Source organism: Sinocyclocheilus anshuiensis, unplaced genomic scaffold (assembly GCF_001515605.1).
Source record: "Sinocyclocheilus anshuiensis isolate Anshui unplaced genomic scaffold, SAMN03320099.WGS_v1.1 scaffold3295, whole genome shotgun sequence".
Classification (NCBI taxonomy): domain Eukaryota; kingdom Metazoa; phylum Chordata; class Actinopteri; order Cypriniformes; family Cyprinidae; genus Sinocyclocheilus; species Sinocyclocheilus anshuiensis.
The window spans coordinates 37,455-58,463 of NW_015546191.1; the positions used below are offsets into that span (position 1 = coordinate 37,455).

General features: G+C 36.6%; 1 protein-coding gene across 1 annotated transcript in view; it reads left to right on the forward strand.

Annotated features, from left to right (window-relative positions):
* The window catches only part of mre11a (MRE11 homolog A, double strand break repair nuclease), a 99,907-nt gene that overhangs the window by 16,254 nt on the left and 62,644 nt on the right, over positions 1-21,009 (forward strand). Inside the window, exons 4-10 of the mRNA XM_016503441.1 lie at positions 7,987-8,101; positions 8,727-8,912; positions 13,855-14,026; positions 14,823-14,903; positions 15,023-15,152; positions 18,696-18,799; positions 20,414-20,587. Of these exons, the coding sequence (XP_016358927.1) occupies positions 7,987-8,101; positions 8,727-8,912; positions 13,855-14,026; positions 14,823-14,903; positions 15,023-15,152; positions 18,696-18,799; positions 20,414-20,587 (962 nt within the window). The remainder of the gene's footprint in view (positions 1-7,986; positions 8,102-8,726; positions 8,913-13,854; positions 14,027-14,822; positions 14,904-15,022; positions 15,153-18,695; positions 18,800-20,413; positions 20,588-21,009) is intronic.

Below are 21,009 nucleotides of genomic sequence, written 5' to 3' on the forward strand. Positions count from 1 at the left end.
TATACAAATCATTTAGTAAGCAGAAATCCGAATTTTACCTTAACATATTAAGTTAGAGGAAGATGCGACTGAATTGATGCTTGAAGAATGCACTTCCAGCAGCCATGATAAACAGTTGGCGGTAAAAGTTTTCTATGCACAATTTGATTTGATGAAAGTCACGAGACATAGCTATTACTGTCTCTCTATCCAATCACGTTGATGGATAAAAATAAAATTAAAATAAGCATGTAACGACCACAAACGGAGGAAAATAGCGGAGTAAAAGTACCGATACATCACTTAAAATGTACTCAAGTAAAAGTAAAAGTACACAATTTTTAAACTGCTCAAAAAAGTACAATTACTGATAAAAACTACTTAATTACTGTAACGTGAGTATTTGTAATTCGTTACTTCACACCCCTGAGTATAAGTATGTTTATTTTACACAATTATTTTTAATATAATTCATTTTCAAATTATTTCAAGTTTCTCAAACATTAATTAAAATAAATAAAACTTATAATTAAAATAAAAAATATACTTGTATATATTGGCCAATATAAGGCCATCGGCCACCCTGCTCTCTAAGATATCGGCATTGGCTGTCAAAAAACCAATATCGGTCGAACACTACCTAGGATGACTTGAGGGTGAGTAATGTATGGGCTAATTTTCATTTTTGGGTGAACTAACCCTTTAAAGTTTCATTATTAGTAGACGCTGCTGCCGAACACTGTTGAGAGATGCACAGACTCAGAGAAGTAATCTCTCTGTCTCTCGCTCTCTCTCTCCCTCCCTCTCTCTAATAACTTATTAACTGCATTATTGTAACTGCAGTTATTTACTGCATTAGTCTGCTATCAACAGCTCAAGCCTTGTTACTAGGTCTAAAATTACGTTTTGGAATTAGCAACGCAGGCGTTGGATGAGATGCGTAAGAAATTAATCCTACTCACAACAGCATTTTAAGTACAAAAACCAGACGAATGCCTTGAAATATATCATCTGATCGATGTCTTGAGGTGTGGTAACTGTAGTATAAGCGGAATAATAGACTTCGGTCCGTTGAATCCTTAGAAAATAATGCACACCCAAGATGTAACAGATTACTCGTGGGATGTCTTTTGTGTCACTCGCACAAAAAAAATCATCGCGTAATGCTTTACTCCATTTTCTGATACAACCGGATGTGTCAAACTGGACATGTCAAGTTCTTTGCTGATTGGCTTGTGCGATAGTTGAAGAGGTTTGATAGAACTGGCTTGAAGACCTGCCAAATGATTGTTGCAATAGTCTAATAGTCTAGAACAAGAGCTTGAACAAGGAGTTGTGTAGCATGTTCCAAAAGAAAGGGCCTGATCTTACTAATGTTGAAGAGAACAAATCTGCAGGACCAGGCAGTTCTAACAATGTGGCCTGTGAAATCCAGGTGACAGCAGCGACCATACTTAACAAGAATGAGTTCAGGAATCTGTTGGAAACTCAGAAACAAAGACCAGGGGTCTCATTTATAAATGTTGCATACGCACAAAATGGGCATAGAAATATGCGTACGCAATTTTCCACGCATTTATAAAAAATATACTTGGCGTAAATATGTACACACCGAGCAGACATTCAGGACCATGTGTACGAACTCTTTTTTCTGGAGTGAGAAAAGTAATGAAGTAAACAATGATTTCGATACACACATTTACATTAAATATTCCTCTCTCATTAATGGAGATAAACACTGAAATTAGGCTACATAAAGTAATTTCCCATAAGTTAAACCAAAATTATATGAATTTAGACAGGCTATTTGTAGTGGATGCGCTTGATCACTTTGTGGAATGCTATGTTTTAATGACATTGAGGAGTGCTATAGGTGCACAATAATTCATCTTTAAACTAAACTGCAGATCTCATGTTATTAGAAAATATTTTAGAGAGAACAATGATCAATGATGCGCACTTACTTCGATATTATGGCTGACACTGCTTGATTTGGTGGTCAAACGGTCCATCCGGTTTGAATAGGTCTAATGATAATTGCTTACTGTACAACCACAGCTGCACTGTATATAACAACAAATTGGAAAACAGACAAAACAGAAAATGTAAGAAGCATTATTTGAGAAAAGGGCATACTATTGTAATATGCGCAGACCTGTAATGGAACTAGCTTTACCCTGCGCTGACGTAATTTGCGATTTTTGTGGAAAAGGCTAATTTTATAATGTATAGTTTATAAAGGCACTCAGTGCTATTCTAAACATGACCCCACAGTCTCCAGAAAGCTTACAGGAGGAGGCAGTGGCTTAATTACTTGCAGAAACTCCAGTGGAGCCTCCTCAAGCAGTGTTACCTCTTCAACCAGTGGTACCCCCTAATGTGGAAAGACATACTCCTCCATCACCCGAAGCCACACCAACAAGATGGAGAACCAAATGAAAAGAATGAAAAGAACAATAGCAAGACTACAGAGGAAAAATAAAATACTGAAAGAACGCATCAAAACTGAAGAACGAAAAACAATGCGAATCAGAAAAAAAATGCAACGCCTACCTCAAAAAAAGGCAAGTGAGTAAGAAATTTAGAGTCCTAACAGATAAAAAAACAGCCACTGAGAAGAGACAAGAAGTTGTGTCCTTCTTGTCAAGGGAAAACAGTAGACTTCTGGCTGGAAAGAAAGACACTGTTGGAAGGGTGAAAAAGAGGCAGCGACGAATTCTCACAAAATCTCTACGAGACCTCTACAGTGACTACTATAAAGACTCCAGCAGGAAACATTCAATGTCTTACAGACAGTTTGTGAGATATAGGCCTTTTTATATCACAGAGGCTAAAGCAACTGACCGCAACACATGTGCTTGTTATCAGCATGAGAATATGCGTCTCCTCATTGATAGCATGGCACACAGGGGCATAATTCAAACACAAAGCTTGTCGTTGCTGCTCAAAGGCATTACATGCAATGCTGAAAACCAAAAATGCATGTACAGGGAATGCAGTAAGTGTTGTTATGAGGAGACTGACCTGGCTGAACACAACCCCCTTGATGCTGCAAGATGGGAAAAGTGGCAAAGAGAGGACGTGACTGTTGGTGATGAAGTCTACAAGAATTGGATCAAAAAAACAAAGTGTGGCACTGTTGAACAACTGGTTGAGGAGTTCAGGCACGAGTTGGAATCCATTGGAAGCCATCAGTACAACTGGTTACACCAGGCTGGGAAATTTAGGGAAATTAAAGAAAAGGTTGCTGAAAATGAAATTGTCCTACACATAAACTTTTCAGAGAACTATGGATGGAAACTTAATTCAGAAATCCAGGCTTTTCATTTTGAAGGAAATTGACAACACGTTACTATCCATGCTGCAGTTGCATACACATCAGAAGGATCCCAGAGCTATGCAACTCTGTCACCATCATTAAGGCATGATGAGAGAGCTGTCTGGGCACACATCAAACCTGTTCTGGAAGATGTAGAAACAAACCATGTCCGAGAAATTGACACACTGCATGTCATCAGCGATGGGCCAGTAACACAATACAGAAATAAAACCAACTGTTTCCTGATGAGCGCAGTTCCCTTCACAATGGAATTCAAACATTTAACCTGGAATTTCTCTGAAAGGTCACATGGCAAGGGAGCCATGGGATGGTGTTGGGGGTGCAGTCAAGCGAATGGCCGACATGCACATACAGAGTGGTAGTGATTTGCAATCTCCCAGAGATGTTTACGAGTTTCTGTCCTCCAAAACAGACGTGTGAAATTCAAATGGATTTAAGAGTCTGACATTGAAACTTTTGACAAAATGCTTCCCCCATCTGTTCGACCAGTCCCAGGAATCCTCAGTACACACCAAGTGTTGTCATCATCTCCAGGAGTGATCCTGTACAGAGATGTGAGTCGTTTCTGCAAATATCCCAAAATATGCTCTTGCCATAAACCCAAAAAAATGGATTTTGGAAATGCACCACAGATTGGAGACAATGTTGCCACTCAGCACCAACCTGGATTGGACGACTCCTTTGATGAAGAAGATGAGTGCACAGAAGGGAAATTTGTGATTGTTGAATATGATGGCAAGCCATATGTTGGCCAGATCATGACAATTCATGGAGATGACATACAAATCAATTGCATGATCCAGAAAGGCAAGAAAAATTCATTTGTGTGGCCGAAGAAACCTGACTGAATTTACTATTCACGGCAGAAAATAATTGGTGTCATATCTGAACCAGAGCCAATGCACCATGCTGCTCGACTCACACCTCTTGATTGGTTAATGTTCAATCAGTAAAGGCATTGCCACCATCTCTAACATGGGCATATGAAATTGTCAAGCATCTGATTTGAAAAAATCTTGAAATTTGTGTTCGAAAATTAAATTAAATTTATGAATTAAACTACGAGATTTTTTGAGTCTTGCGCTGTCAAGGAGTCAAAGTTCATATTGTTAACTTTTTTTTTTTAACATGGTTGATGATTTATCCAAATAAAATGTTATTTCTTTATTAACAAACAAATGGTCTACATAAAAAAAAAAAATTACTGCCTATTTGTCAACTACCCATTTAACGCATCCATTGTGCGATTGAATCAACATGTGCATTGAGTTACTAGCGTGTGCAATAGCAGCATTAATGCCCATCCGGTAAGGCATTTTATTTACTTAGGGGGTGCTGTAGGCCTGCTTGTAATAAAATGAAAGTAAAATACACAAATATCATTAAGATACTTGTGTGAATAAATAAAGCAGTATCAATTAGAGGTGGGAATCTTTCGGTACCTCACGATTTTTGGGGCCACGATTCGATTAAAAATTGCTTCACAATTTTTCATCTGATTTTTTTGTACACACTGGACGTCAAATGCACCAGTATTTTGATTTTAAAAAACAACAACAAAAAACACCAGTCTATTGTATGTGTAGTCCTGGCTCAAGAAATCAGTGTTTACTATTAACTATTAACTTACTAATAAATCAAAAATATTTTACACTTCCCAATAGGGATGTGCCCAAATCCGAATATCGTGTTCGGAAAAGGAAACGGCATGTACTACGGAACCCCTAGAGGGAATACGAACGAGATAGGAGGAAAAATATATTTAAATGCTTTCTCTCACAAATATCGTTGGGAATTATACTGTATATACACTGAACAAAATTATAAACGCAACACTTTTGTTAAACAGCTCTGGTAGACATTCCTGCAGTCAGCATGCCAACTGCACGCTCCCTCAAAACTTGCGACATCTGTGGCATTGTGCTGTGTGATAAAACTGCACATTTTAGAGTGGCCTTTTATTGTGGCCAGCCTAAGGCGCACCTGTGCAATAATCATGCTGTCTAATCAGCATCTTGATATGCCACACTTGTGAGGTGGATGGATTATCTCGGCAAAGGAGAAGTGCTCACTAACACAGATTTAGACAGATTTGTGAACAATATTTGAGAGAAATAGGCCTTTTGTGTACATAGAAAAAGTCTTAGATCTTTGAGTTCAGCTCATGAAAAATGGGGGCAAAATCAAAAGTGTTGCGTTTATAATTTTGTTCAGTGTAAATTGCGGGCATCAGGGAGCCATCATTAATATGCGGGGCATTGAAATCGCTTTTGAATGTGCCCTCGCTTTTTTACTTTCACTTTCAAGATTCATTATCACAGATACTATGTGTATAATATGGAGCGACAGTACTTACCACACATTTTACAAGATTAGATGTTTATCCGTGGTGCTCAGGATCTGCAAATTATTCACCATTGTCTTATCTGTCACCTCTCCTTACTCTGTTTGTGTTAAGTGAAATTTGAGGTATACTGTAATGTAACAGGCAACCGCTAGCAAGCGGCTAACCATGTCCCTTTAGTGGCCCCAGAGAATGCATTGTTCGTTTTTCATGCCTTTCCGGATATGGATTCACTATTTACGGAACATGCCTATGTCCCATAATAATAAACGATCAATAATTAATATAATATTTTTCCAAACACTTGGCCTAGCTGAAAATGGGGCAGGATGTATTTGTTTTTCTGCACTGCTCTCGGAGTTGAGTTTCGCCTTTTTGTTCCGACAACATCATGTTGTTATTATTATTGTTATCATTGTTATATTAACTAGAAAATATATATATATTTATTTGTGAATTGATGCAAATCGCTAGAAGAATCATCGCTATAAGACTCATTGCGATTTGTGAAACGATTTTTTTCTCCCACCACTAGTATCGATGTCATAAAATGACGAGTCTGTTTTGATTTAAAGGTCAGAAGATATAGCTTACATGAATAAAAATCCATTTTTCAAAATAACCTCAGGTGTGCATTCTTTTTCTAATAATTCAACGGCCCGGAGTCAATTATTCCACTTATACTACAGTTGACACACCTCAAAACATTGATCAAATGATATATTTCAAGGCATTTGTCCGGCTTTTGTACTTAAAACACTATTGTGAGTAGGATTAGTTTCTTCCGCATCTCATCCAACGCCTCCATTGCTAATTCCAAAACATCATTTTAGACCTAGTACCAGAGGACTGAGCCGTTGATAACAGACCAATGCAGCTAATAACCAAGTTATGAGAGAGAGAGAGAGAGAGAGAGAGAGAGAGAGAGAGAGAGAAAGAGAAAGAGAGAAATTATGTGAACTAGCCTACCTCTCAGTCTGTGCATCTCTCAACAGTGTTCGGCAGCAATGTCTCTACCAACACTGAAACTTTAAGTACATTTTCCTCACGAACAGCACCATTGTTACCTCGCTTGTGAGAAATGTCATGTAGTTTTTAAATTGCTAAACTATTTTACTGATAAAAACTGAACAACATTAGCGCATATGTATCTGTGTGTGCAAACTATGTGTGTGCGTCTGTAAGGGAGAGAGAGCTGGAGAAATAGAGTGTGTGCATTACGTACATAATAAAACATAATTTTGTGGCAAAACATGGAAAGATCTGTTGTTTTTATCCTATTGCTTACTATATTTATTTGTTTGGCCAGTGTCGTTGTGGGTTTTGGTTATTTTGCTGTTGTAAGACCTTTGAAATAACTGAAATCATTTGGCGAAGTGATATTTACATGTAATGCGGTCAAGAGCTGCCTGGAACTACGTTCGCCGTGCGTTTCCCTTAAAATAATTGCACACCTTAGTCTAATCAGATTCAAGCATTCAACGGCCCCGTAGTATAAACAAATTTATTCATTAACATGTAATGTATTTTTTTCAAATGGATTATGAACACTTAAATACAAGGAGTTCTAAAAGATTTTATAATTTTTAATTAAAAAAAAAAGAACTTTAATAATGTTTATTAGTTCTAATGTTCTATTCGTTTCTAATCTTATTTGTTCTTTTAGTTTTTGCTCAAAACTAACCAAAATTAAAAAGTTAGTTTATAATTTCTGCACAGGAGAGACTTGGTGTTGTTTCAAAACAAAGTGAAGTATATATCCGTATCGATATCGGCCAAAATGGTTGGAAAAATATCGGATATCGACAAAAATCGAATATCGTGCATTCCTACTACGATGTAGTGGTTTTCAGTTTGCGTAACTGTGACTAAAATGTATTTTCAGTAAGGTTAGATATGGTCATTGCCTCATTGGGCTAATTTTGGGTTATTTTTGATTGACCATTGGGCTAGTTTTGTTACGAAAATCTAGCAACCCTGAAAGTGTGTTAATAGAGGAAGCTGGAAGCTATGTCCCGGTTAAAAAACATATTGTTTCAAGCTTTATTGATGAGTTCACAACAGTATTGGTCGAATTAAGTCTGGATTTAAAGCCTAAGGTCTTGGCTTTTATATTGCTTACTGCTGTTTCTGAATCTGAAGAAACTGACACTTATATATTTATGTATGGCATCTGTAGATCCCTGTAGAAGTATTTTTTTATGTGTGGTGTGTCAAAGATTAGTTCTGTTATCTACAAATTGTTACATATTGTTTTGACCTTTATATAGGGTTTAATAATTTTGCAGTACATTATAAAGAATCAAGTGTTCTGTACTTTCAGGTTCCATTCCAGACGAGAGACTCTACCGGATGTTCATCAATAACCAGGTGACCATGCTTCGGCCCAGGGAGGATGAAGATGGCTGGTTCAACTTATTTGTCATCCATCAAAACAGGTTCAGGAATGCTACTATGTTTAAGATTCCAATTTTTTGAAATGATTAATGTTAAACTGTGTGGACTACTGTGTGGAGTAATTTTTTCCTTTTCATTTCTTGATGTCTTTCCTTATGATTCTTTGATGAAACGGTTGGTCGTGTTTAGTTTCCATCTTTGTATGTGTGCATAAAATATGGAATGTATAACCTAGAGATCCTCTTGATAAATGTAATCAAATTATTTTTTGACAGTTGCGAAGTAATCTATATCTTTTAATCCAAACTTAATGAAACTCGATACAGGAAAACAACAGATCTTTCTGAGAATGCAAACAAACTCAAACACCGTTCATAGATGCTAGTCAATTTCAGGTCACATTATTTGTACACAATACACATTGTTTCAAAGCAGCTGTACATGTTGTTAACATTTAGCGATTTAGAGCTCAGTGACAATAAATAAGTTGAGATTTGCTATATAGTATATCTTGTTTTATGTAAGTGGTACTATACGTATTTATGCAGGGAAAAAGTACACATAAAAAAATATATCGTTTCTGTTCCAATCAAATAAAGCAATCTGCAGTCTCTTTAAAAAAATCTATCAAAATGTATTTGCATTAATTGTGTCTGTTTTTTGTAGGAGTAAGCACGGGGCGACAAACTACATCCCTGAACAGTTTTTGGATGATTTCCTAGATTTGGTGGTGTGGGGTCATGAGCATGAGTGTAAAATTGCTCCAGTCCGTAACGAACAGCAGCTCTTCTATGTCACACAACCCGGCAGCTCCGTCATCACCTCGCTGTCACCAGGAGAAGCGGTCAAAAAGTTAGTGTGCCTGCACTCATATGTCATATGTATGCATACACCGTTCCACTAGGGATGAAAATTCTCACACTCTTTTCACGCTCACAACAAGCATGTTGATGTTGGCAGATCAGCATCTCCTGTCCATTCGAGCTGTCCATTTCCCTGGCCGTCTGTACTGCATGGTGGACATGCTGTTGAGGCAGGGAAAGCCCACAGAGAATGGAGGCTACACCCCGAGACAAATGTGATATGGAGTGTATTCAGGCAGGCAGAAGGTGGATCTCTTTTCATCAGCGGAGAATACTCACTGCCCGCTGTTCTACTCTCTAGCGGAGCAGTCCCCACTGGGAGTAAATGCTATTGCTCACCGCTGGCCGAGAAATCGCAAATATACATTTCCGCCAGTGAACATCCTGCACCAGGCGTTGTGCAGAATCAGGGAAGAGGAGTCAGTGCTGTTGGTTGCGCCAAAATGGCCCACCACATGCTTAAAGCAACAAGAAGTCACAGCGTGCAGCACTTCACGTTGAAAAGTTCATAGCACAAAGGAAAAAGATACTGATGCGTAGTGTATTATATCAATGCAACAGTTTATTCAGCTTTTTTTGTTTGTTTTAAATATCAGTCACTGTGCACGTGAAGCACAATTCATAGTCTTTTTCTGTTGTGATCGAACAGGCACCTGGTAACATCATTCAAAAACAGCAATAAATTCCAGCAAGAACATAGACCCATAGACCTTTATCTACTATTAAAGTGTAATAATGGGAACATTGAATGATCTTGTCATATTCACGTTCCCCATAGTGTCAGATAGCTTTACACAAAGTCAAGGGACCATCTCGAAATGGGATGTCTCCGGTTACTAAACATAAACTCGGTTCCCTGAGAGGGGAACAAGACTATGCGATTATGCCATTTTGCTTTTGCTAAGGTCTTTCATAATCTCTCTTATTTGGTAGAAAGATTCTGGGGTATGTTGCTCAGCACTGCTTATATAGGGCGCGTTCCAACCCCCTTTTTGTGCGCTTGAGTGCCATTGGCTATTGTGATGCAATTGTGATAAAGGGGTGGTCAATCAGTTATTTTTGAAGGCTTGATTGTGTTTATGGGGTGCACTGTAACGTGTTCATGCTTCGTTTTAAAAAAAAGTCACATTATCTTTCACATATTTTACCTTTATTCCACACCACTGTTTCCACCATTGACTTCCAGATTCAATGAAGCCCCTCCTTCAGAAATACGCAATGGGCTCAGAATGGTTAGCTGGCCCAGTGTGTTCTGATTCTCTAACCGCCTAGTGCACATTGTCCAGAAATCAGTTTGATTCCGAATCAGACTCTGAGAATATTACTGAAGAGGATCGAGCAGAACCTATGCAAGCATGACTCTTACAGGATGTTAATTTTTTTGTAGTTGTCATATTTTTTTAGATACATTGTTATTTGTAAATGCTCTGTTTATATTATATTTTAATGTGCGGGTATCCTTATTAAAGGTATCCTTATTAAAGCTTTAGTACAGAATAATAAATTATTGCATTGTACCATTTTTGTAGAGTAGTTGTTTAATTTGCAATATATGCAATCAGGGAGAAAATAACAGCATTTCGACGGCATGGCAACAACACTCTACTACAACAGCTCTTTCTCTCCTCTAAAGCAGGTCAACATGGCCTCACCCCCTTTGTTGCGTGTTCCTGGGGGCAGGGTTTATGTAAATTTTAGGGTTTGTGATATGAGAAACCCAGGAAGAAGCTCATTGTAGTCCCTACCAGCTGTTTGTTGTAGACCTTAAAAAGCGAATTCTGTAAAATAAAATATCGTCCCTTGCATTGAACTGTGAGCGTCGTAACTTTGCAGATGTTGTTTATGCTCAAACAGCAACATTACACACTAACTCGAGTTAAAAAAGTGAAATCATAATCAAGGGCCCCTTTAAGCAAATAAGGCTTCGGTGTTTTGAGAGAAAGGTGTTTCCCCATAGTGTCAGCTTGCTGTATGCAGCGTCTCGTTCAGTAACCAGAGACTAGTGTTGTCAAAAGTACTGACTTCAGTATCAGTTAGTACTGAAATGTAAAAAATGTAACAATACCAACATTTCCCGCGAACATTTTGAGCACTGTTGAGTGGATTCTTAAACACCTCTGATTGGTATGATAACAGATATGTCTGTGATTGGCTACAAGGATCAACGCTTCATGCCCTTCGCCGAGCACTTAGAGCAGGTTTAGCTAAACTCTGCAGGACACCGGCCCTCCAGGACTGAGTTTAACTGAGTTTAACCTGACTTAAACAGATACACACGGGAGCGTTTGAAAGCCACGTCTATCAGCGGATCTCTAATATATCTGCTCATAGACAGATCCTCTGATAGATGCTGCCATGTCCGTGTGTATCTGTGTAAGCGCTCTGTGAAGAGCATGAAGCGATGATCATTGCAGCCAGTCACAGACAAATCTGTTGAGTGCGTGAACACAATGACCAATCAGAGGTGTTTAAGAATCCACACAACAGCAATCAAAATGCTTGCGGGAAATGCTGGAATCGTCACATTTTTTAAATTTCAGTACCAACTGGTACCGAAGTCGGTTCTTTTGACAACACTACCGGAGACGGTACTTTTCATTTATCCGTTTTCTTACAAACTTTTTGTTTTTGTGAAAACCTTTATCTGAACTCAACTGTAAATCATGGTTTTTTTTATAGTAATTTTATGATTTCATATGTTATCTTAGTCATTTCCCTACCCCGTTCATATGGTTTTAATTTTATTTGTGCAGGTCTTAAGAGGGGCTAAAGTGAAATGGAGAAATGGATTTGCAGTGGGGATCTTGTCGCATCCAGTGTAGACAGCTTTTAGCTGTTGTGGTTGAATGCAACCATGACTGTGTAGACACAAGGTCCCTCATTTCTCAATCTAACATAGAAACAAGCACAGATCCAAGCGCACAAATCAACTTTTTCTTTTTTTTTTAAATAATAACATTATTGTGCTTGAATAACAGCGTAAATTCAAATCAACTTAAGATAGGGTTCACGTATGATTCATGAAACATTCTTATAGCACCATTCCCATCATACGAATGATTGTGGCGGCTAAAAAAATCATCATTTGAATATCACGCCCCTAAAAACACCCTGGTTTAGAAACCTTACCCCTAGAGAAATTACATGAAGAAACGTAACTTGGCCAAAAAGAGGAAGTGATCTCATGAAAGAGAAATTGATCTTAGTCCAAAAACACCCGTTAACCTTGTAATTGCAAACAATGTATATGTATATTAAGTACCAGTAAATATAACAAAACATTTATAAACATTATAAACACTATATAGTCTATTTATTTCCTCCTCCACAACAAATCCTTTAAATTTATTGGTATCACAGAACAAGAATGAAAACTAAGTGCTATAAAATTATATATTAAACTATAAAATAAAACACAAATTAGGCTATAGTGGTATTCATTATAAACAGAATACAAACATCAAACTAAAATGAATTTATTTTAAGCAAAACTGAAACGGCATTCGGCTTGAGTCTCTCTCATTCCACAAGAATCCAAATGTTTCCATTTTTGCCATGTAACATATGGTTGCTAAACTATTTATTATGTAAACAAGGCTTTGTACTTCATTCATGTTCCAATATCCACATAAAACATCATCCTTCACATGCGCAAAAATTATTTTACAGCAGACCTTTTAAATTGAGCAGTGTAACATTTATGTTTGGTTGACTGCACTTAAGTTTGATGATGAATGGCTGAAATGTCAAGTTAGCAACGCTAGAACTGATATGTTGTGTGTGCGCACATGAGGCGCCTGTGCGATCAGTTGGATTTAATAAAATAAAAATATAAAGAAAACAAATAAAATGTGTTGTATCACATTTTTTTATTTATTTTGTTAATCTGTTAATTATTTAAGAAAATATTTAGTGTAGCCCTATTTATTTATTACTTTTATACACTTAATTTCTGATGCAACGATGTGTGCATTCTCATGGTCTGTTGTTTATGCTGCAATTTGCACATATAAAGCTAAAGCCCTTAAAGAAAAAAAGACATACCAATCTTACTGGTTAATTATAGACTAAAGAGCTTTGGTTGTCGGTCAGGCAGATAATCTAAATGAACAAAATGCTGTCATTATACTATTCTCTGCCAAATTTACTAAACTGCACACAAGTTCAGGCTAACTCAAAAACTTGCGTACACGAGCCGAGACCTGAAGTGAAATTTGATTGTAGCAATTATACAGAAATACTTGGACGACAGACTTTGCTCAGACATTTAAGGATGACCATAACATTTCAGATGCTGTGCAACGAGATTGGTCTTTTGGTTAGTCAGTTTATGCTGTCCCGTCTTGCAAAGTCACATGACTTTTTTTGATGCGCATGGAGGAATTTATTCAGTGTGTTTCCATCTCCCATTATTCGCATTAACCCTTTTTTTTGCACAAGTCAAAAACCACATCAAGCGAGCGTAAAAGCTTTTTTGTGAATTAAGGGATTTTTTTTTTGGGCGAAATTTTGCATTTCCATCACTCGTTTCTGATGCAATACTTCAAAACAGTGTGATGAAAACAGCTAATGTTAATCTATATTGTTTTGTTGCTCAAGTAATCCTGTGTTTACATCTCTCTTATATTTGCTCACCTCCTACTATATATATGTAGATGTAGGTGTTGATCTTCTACATGGACGGTCTTTTTCAATAAAAGCTGTTTTTATACTAATGAGGATGTTTTGAGTTCTGACATTTACATGATGTTTTTATAGTATAAAAATTGATTTCTCAATTCATGAGCCCTTTTTAATGGCATTTTATTGTTTCTGTGTAGAGCTTGACAGAATGAATGAATGAATGAATGCCTAAATTTATTTCAATGTGTAAGTTTAAGGATAATGGAATAATGTTTTTGTTGTTGTTTTTGTATCTGGGTATTCCACAGGCACATTGGGTTATTGAAAGTGAAAGGTAAAAAAATGAATCTTCAGAAAATTCCTCTACAGACCATCAGGCAGTTCTTCATTCAGGATGTGACACTCTCAGAGCACCCTGACCTTTTCAGCCCAGAGCAACCCAACGTCATGCTCAAAGTCATGGCTTTCTGCCAGGAGAAGGTACATGCAATGCAATTAAACATGTTAGATGCTATTAAAAACCAGTAGTAACTGGACAAATAAAGTTACTCAAGACAAATTTTGATGCTTTCTTAACATCAGATGGATAGATTACGTGTTAGACATTTCTTTGTTGTGGCTGGTTGCTAGGGGTTTTCCGCTGATAGGTCGGATTTTCTGTCAGGTTACTGACAGAAAATGTACTGATCAGTTAGAAAAGTCATATTTTAGAAGCAGCTACTACCAATTTCATCCATCCTCTTGGTCTATGGATTAAATATATCCTAAAAATATTTAACTTTATTTGAACACTTTGGAGCAAAATCACTTTTGCAGATTTGCAATCTTTGGACCAACAACTTTTTAGATTGAACAAGAAAGAAAAGGCAACAGTTTCATCTACAGAACTCAAGAAGAGGGAAGTTCATGTGCCAAAGCAAGTGGCAATCAGAATGAGTCCTCAAATTCAGCATGAAATGGAAATTGCAATTTTGTTTTCTTGTGACGTTAATCTGAGTAAAAAGACTTCTCAAACAAGGTAAAATATAGGGCGGAACCAATGTCCATCAGAAATTGATTGGCTCATTGCGGTTTGCTAATTGCTGCAGTCTCATGTGACAGGTTACTGAAAAGTATGAGCTAGTACATGTTTGCTGAATGTTGGTGAGAAAGAGACTACTGTTTTGATGGAGTTGTTAAAATCATTCCACCATTGAGATATAATGTGTGAAGGTTCGGGAAAAAGTTCACTCAAGAATTACTGTACATTCCTATTTTATTCCTTTTATTCTTTTAGGTTGAAGAGATGCTTGAAGAGGCAGAGCGACAGAGACTTGGAAATTCTCTAACTCCTGAGAAACCTCTCATCAGGCTTCGAGTGTGTACACCTCTCTTTGCCTGGGATTTACTATTTGTTGTTTTCTCAGTTGAAGAAATACTGGGTGATATACAAGTAATACATCTTTCATCTTACATCATGTGCCTCTCTCTCTCCAGGTGGATTATAGTGGGGGTTTTGAAGTTTTTAACACTATGCGCTTTAGTCAGAAGTTTGTAGATCGAGTGGCAAATCCCAAAGACATCCTGCATTTTATCAGACACAGAGAGGCCAAAGACAACATTAAAGGCAAGTCACACATATCTGCTTAAGCAATAATGCTGTAATATTATGAATATTGTTAAGATGCGCATTGAGATTTTTCAGCTATAGCTCTAGTATTTTCACAATAGAGTGGCGGAACTATGACGTCACTTTGTAGGCGGATCGGCTGTTAGCATCACACTGGTTCCCTCGACAAAAAGCCAATGGGATTTTTACATAGGCTTTTGGATTATCACATAAAATAAGCTCTGTGTTCAGTCATAGTTCATGAAACTTACACGTTTTGTCCATCAAGATAATCTTCACAAAATAATAATGATTTATTCAAATGACAAACTTTGGCTTATTATTATTCTGGTATTAGTCACTAGTCGCTAATGCCAGATTACTTTCCTAGCCATTCTTCCTGTGATAAACGACTGGCAGGCAGCAGCAAAAAATAGATCAAAACCACTGGGAATGAGAGGAGGAAAAAGAAAAAAGAAAAAAGAAGGAAAGCGCTGAAAGAGCGGTAAATCATTTTACTGAGACACCCAACGGGGCTGGAAAATGCCACCCATGATTCCTCTGCCACAGCTAATCAAAGCCCACGTGGTGATTAGGGAGGAAAGGATGGGACGCTCACTCGCCTTCCATCTTGAACAAGCTTTTAGTGAATCAGTGTACTGACAATATATTTTCTATAGAGTGGGGGAACTATGACGTCACTTTGTAGGCGGATCGGCTGTTAGCATCACACTGGTTCCCTCGACAAAAAGCCAATGGGATTTTTACATAGGCTTTTGGATTATCACATAAAATAAGCTCTGTGTTCAGTCATAGTTCATGAAACTTACACGTTTTGTCCATCAAGATAATCTTCACAAAATAATAAAACTTTTATGAATTTTGATGCCTAAATAAAAGCGCAAGAACTTAAAAGCTAAACTTAGGCTATAAACAAACTACAGCACCTCGGTCGCTCGCCTTCTACGTCACCACCACCATGCTTCCCACAACTTTTCAAACTTATTTTTAACACGTTCAGTGAAAAGTATTTAGTCTGTTTATGAATTTTAATCCACGCTACATGAACCTTTTCATATAAACTGGAATAAATACAAAACTAGAGCCAAACTATAGGCCTGGGCGATAAAACAGTATCGATATTTATCGATGGGACACCTTCTTCGATAACGATAGAAAAAATGTTCGATATGGCGCACGATATTATATTTGATTTATATGAGTTAATTTAGACGTAATGCGCGGTTTTTTTTTTATAGACAGTTATTTCCTTGCATTGACAATTTAAATGTGCTGCATTATTTTGCTTATTGCGCCCTCCTGTGGCCTCGGGAGACAAGCCAAAAGTTTCCTTAAAATGTATTTAATCTGCATATAAAACATTAGAAATTAGATATTTGTTTAATTTTTATTGTGTGTTTGACTGTTAAAACAAAAAAATATTTGTTGTTTGTATCAATAAATTGGGTTAATTAAAAAATACAGTGATGTAAAAAAAAAAAATTCTATTGCTCTTTGTTTTAAAAAAGGTTATAAAAATGTCAATAATTATCGATACCGTACGATATGAAACATTATATCGTTGATACATTTTTTAGCTATATCGCCCAGCCCTATATGAAAGCACGTATTTCTGTACATTTCGAAATAGTTACTATTAGGTGAACCACTTTCATGGTTTTTATTTTTGGTTTTAATAGTTTGTTTTTATTTTATGAGGAATATTTCATCCAAAATAAACTGGGATTGTTTTCCTCCCTTATGTCCTTCCAAACCCATATGACTTTTTCTTCTGTGGAACATACAAGTACAAAGTTTGAAGAATACTGTTTGCTCTTATCCATGTGTAAGGTCTTACAGTGTCCTGTCCTAAAATGTGAATTCAAACCATTTCTTTTCTTACACATGCAATAACAGTAAATGGGTATACAATATCACAATATCACATTTTCACTACATGATTATTGTGGCAAAAAAATGTCACGATAACAATATATTGTGATATCTGTGGATTCTCTGCTCAAAGGGGACATAACGCTAAACGTTTCGGCGAATCTCATGTTACTTAATCTTGAGTACCTGTAGAGTAGTATTGCATCCTTCATATCTCTGAAGAGTCTTTAGTTTTATCAGGGTTATAAAAGAAAGATACAGCTTTACTCTTCCCTCTGAAAACAGCCGAGCTCTTGGAGACGTGCCGTGGGTGGAGCTAAAGAGTTGAGAGCACTTATGCACGTATAGCCAACAAAACACAGAAATTGTATGCAGTTTTACTTGCATCCTGCGGTTCCGACTCATGATGGGGATCTTTTATCGCTGGGACTACTCCATCTTTTGGTATCAAACGATGTGCAAATCCAGCATCGAACTGGGTCTTGTTTATAAAACATTCATCACCGAAATGATGGGAACAATCACACTTGCAAAACCCCATTGCTGCCCCAGAAAAACATCCACATAACACTGGGTTCTTTGGGAAGCTGAACAAGGTTATCTTTCCCACACATACAAAAACACACGTGTTTGGAGACATTCTTCTCGAGCAAGTCCTGTGCAGCACTGCCGACGATTTCCGTAACCTTATGAAGCACGTTGATGGGCGTGCTCTCGCTCTGGTTGCTGTGTGCGCAGTCTTCTGGGAGAAGTGCCCATACTTTTTTTTTTTTTTTTACTTTGGCCATGTTTAACATGAGAATCCAACTCTTTAACAGTGTAAGTAACAGCATGTCTACACCAGACATGATAAAGCAGACGTTGCAAATCATTTGAACTTTGTGTAAGTACATCATAAATAGAACAAGGCATCAGTTTATTGTCGGGGATTTGTCGTGTTGTGTCGTGCCGCATCCAGTGTAGACAGCATCACTGATTATTCAATATACAATATACAATAGCTTATTTATATATAGGTTAATAGATTATTCAGTATACAATATACAATAGGTTCTATTGTATTGTGTTGCATCGCGCCACGCCGCTCGCATCCGGTATAAACACAGTGTTTAAATCAGAATGCATGAAATATGAAAGAAAATTAATTTCTGTTTCATGACCAAATCTTCTGAGTCTGAAGTATTTATTTATTTATTTATCCCAATTTGCTGCATCCAGTTCTCAAACCTGGGGAAGGAAATATTAGTAAATATATAAAAAATTTAAAAAATTAAGTAAATATAAAAATACATTTTCTTTTATTCCACATACTGTACAAAGCTACCTATTGCATATCTTCAGTAGACTTGGTATAAAGCATACATCATATAGACCACTTTTGAGATCCGTTTTTGCTTCCTTTGTGTCCGTTTTGAAGCTTGACAGTCCCAGTCATAGTAATTACATTATAAAGAGCAGCCAATACAAAACAACCACATTTCTTTAAAAGTTTGATGGAAGTCAGTCATGTGGGTTTGAAATGACATAAGGTTCAGTAAAGTATGTCAGTTTCACTAATGCTACTTCAAAACGTTGCTTGTGGCTTACTAATTCATTGAACATCTTTCATGACTGCATATGAACAATTTTTAGATTAGTATTTAAGTTTATGCTATGTGTGTTCTGCAGAAGAAGGTATGGACTTTGAAGCAATTCTCTCTCGTCCCACCTCTGAGGTCTTACAGCTGAGAGTGGAAGATCTTGTGAAGGAATACTTTCAGAAAGCTGAGAAGGTTTGTAGTTTGTCTGTTTGTAGAGGATACAGATCAGTCATCAGTCAACATTCCGCTCAGTCCTTTTCAAACCTTCCACAGAATAATGCATAAGTAGGTCTCTTTTGAAAGGTTCTTGTTACTTTTGTTGAAGCTTTATAAAAAACTAATAGTTGTTTTTATTATTTGCAAGATCTCATTGGTTAATCTGTTAAGCCCAGAGCACATTCCACAAAAAATAAAATAATTACAAAATTAAAAAACTAAAAGGTATCATTTAATGCTTAGAAGCTTGACATTACAGTATATAAAAGCACTTTTTCAGAAGCCTTTGGTTCTGTAAGCATTTTTCCCAGTGGGATTTAAAAAAAAAGGATTTGTTAAAGAGTTGAACCAAACTAACCAGAGGTGAAAACTCAAACATTACAAACTTTGTTGTGAAGCAAAAGAGTAATTGGACAAAATGGCATGGTCCCAGACTGTGTTCTTAATAGCTTTTAAGAGGGACAGAACTACATCCCATGAAGCATTGATTTAATCAAATGAAAAAGGACAAATACATATAAAACTATTAATTTAAAAATGTTGATTGTTTATAAAGATATGCAAAATATATGTATATACACATATTTAATTAGTTTGAGAGTGTATGGAGACATTATTCACAGTGCTTCATGGAAGTGGGTGGGTGTTAAAGAGTCCACTTGCTTGTTAGCTTGTTTCAATTTACTGACTGTAGAAGAATTCTGCTGTTAAACATGATTATTTAACCTCTTAATGGTATCTGTTCAGCTAGTGGGATGCTTGTTTATTACAGTCGAATACTATTCTAAACCTTTCTAATCTTGATTAACTTTATATCGTTGTTTTTTTAAAAGTAATTATATAGCAGAAGTTACTAATTAATTTTTAACAGGAGTATACAGCAAAATTGTACGCATCATTCAGACTTCTATTATGAAATCAAGATGAACATGCCATCATGCTAAAATTGGTAAAAGAGATAGATTCTCCATTTATGATGCAACTATTACATGTGAATTGTTAGTTTCTGTTTACGTGTTTGTTAGAGGTTGAATTCAAATAAAATATTGCCATACTGCCCAAAATACTCAAGATTTCTCAAGTTTAGACTGCTCTTTCACTCCTATAGCAGAGAATAATTGGAATGAATTCTTTGGGGGGTCTATATTGCAGTTTTTTTCTGATACTGTAGCAGATGTTTGCAAAGTTATCATTTTCTGACTGATTAATCACATCTTACTGGACTGCTCTGCTTCTAATTCAAGTAAATGTGATTTTAATTAGTAAGGTCTCTAAAAGACTCAAAAACATTTCAAATTTTTATCATATTTTAATTTAAAACATCTTGTGTAAATTTGTTGTATTTTGTTTTGTTTGCTTTTATTTTATTATATTTTATTTTATGGGCATCTGTCTGTAAGGTGCAGGCTTACCCTGAATTAATTGTTTTTACTTGTTTTTGTAAACTGATGGATAAGTATATTGAGTATAATTAGTTTAGAAACTGTGTCTGTAATACATTTGTTAAAATAGTTATAATTTAAAGTTATCTACCCACTGTTTATATTTTGGCACGTAATGGTGTGCATTTCTGTATGTGTTTGTGTGTAGAATGTGCAGTTGTCTCTGTTGACGGAGCAAGGCATGGGAAAGGCAGTGCAGGAGTTTGTGGATAAGGAGGAGAAAGATGCTATAGAAGAACTCATAAAATACCAGCTGGAGAAAACCCAACGCTACCTCCGAGAACGACGGGTGGAAGCCACAGAGGAGAAGATTGATGAGGAGGTACACATCTATCTAGTGCATACGACAACAATTAAAACGCAGCCCAGTTGAGCACTAAAACTACAGCCATTGAATGGATACTACATCCTTTACACCCTCATGCCATCCCATATGTATATGACGTTCGTTCTTCAGATGAACACAAACTAAGGTTTTTAGAAAAAAGATCCATCTCTCTGCATACAATTGCAAGTGTACAGGATGTCCAAAGATGATGCTTTAAAAACTACACAAAGTGAAGATGACACATACAACCCCTGTTGATAAATCAATGTCTTACAGGAGTGTGTAAGTAAAAAAATATATACAAATAATAATATTTTAAAAATGACCTTCAAGGTCACTTTGTGTGGTTTTTGAAGTGGTCCTGTACACTTGCATTATATGGACTAAAAATCTTTGTTCATCTGAAGAAAAAAGTC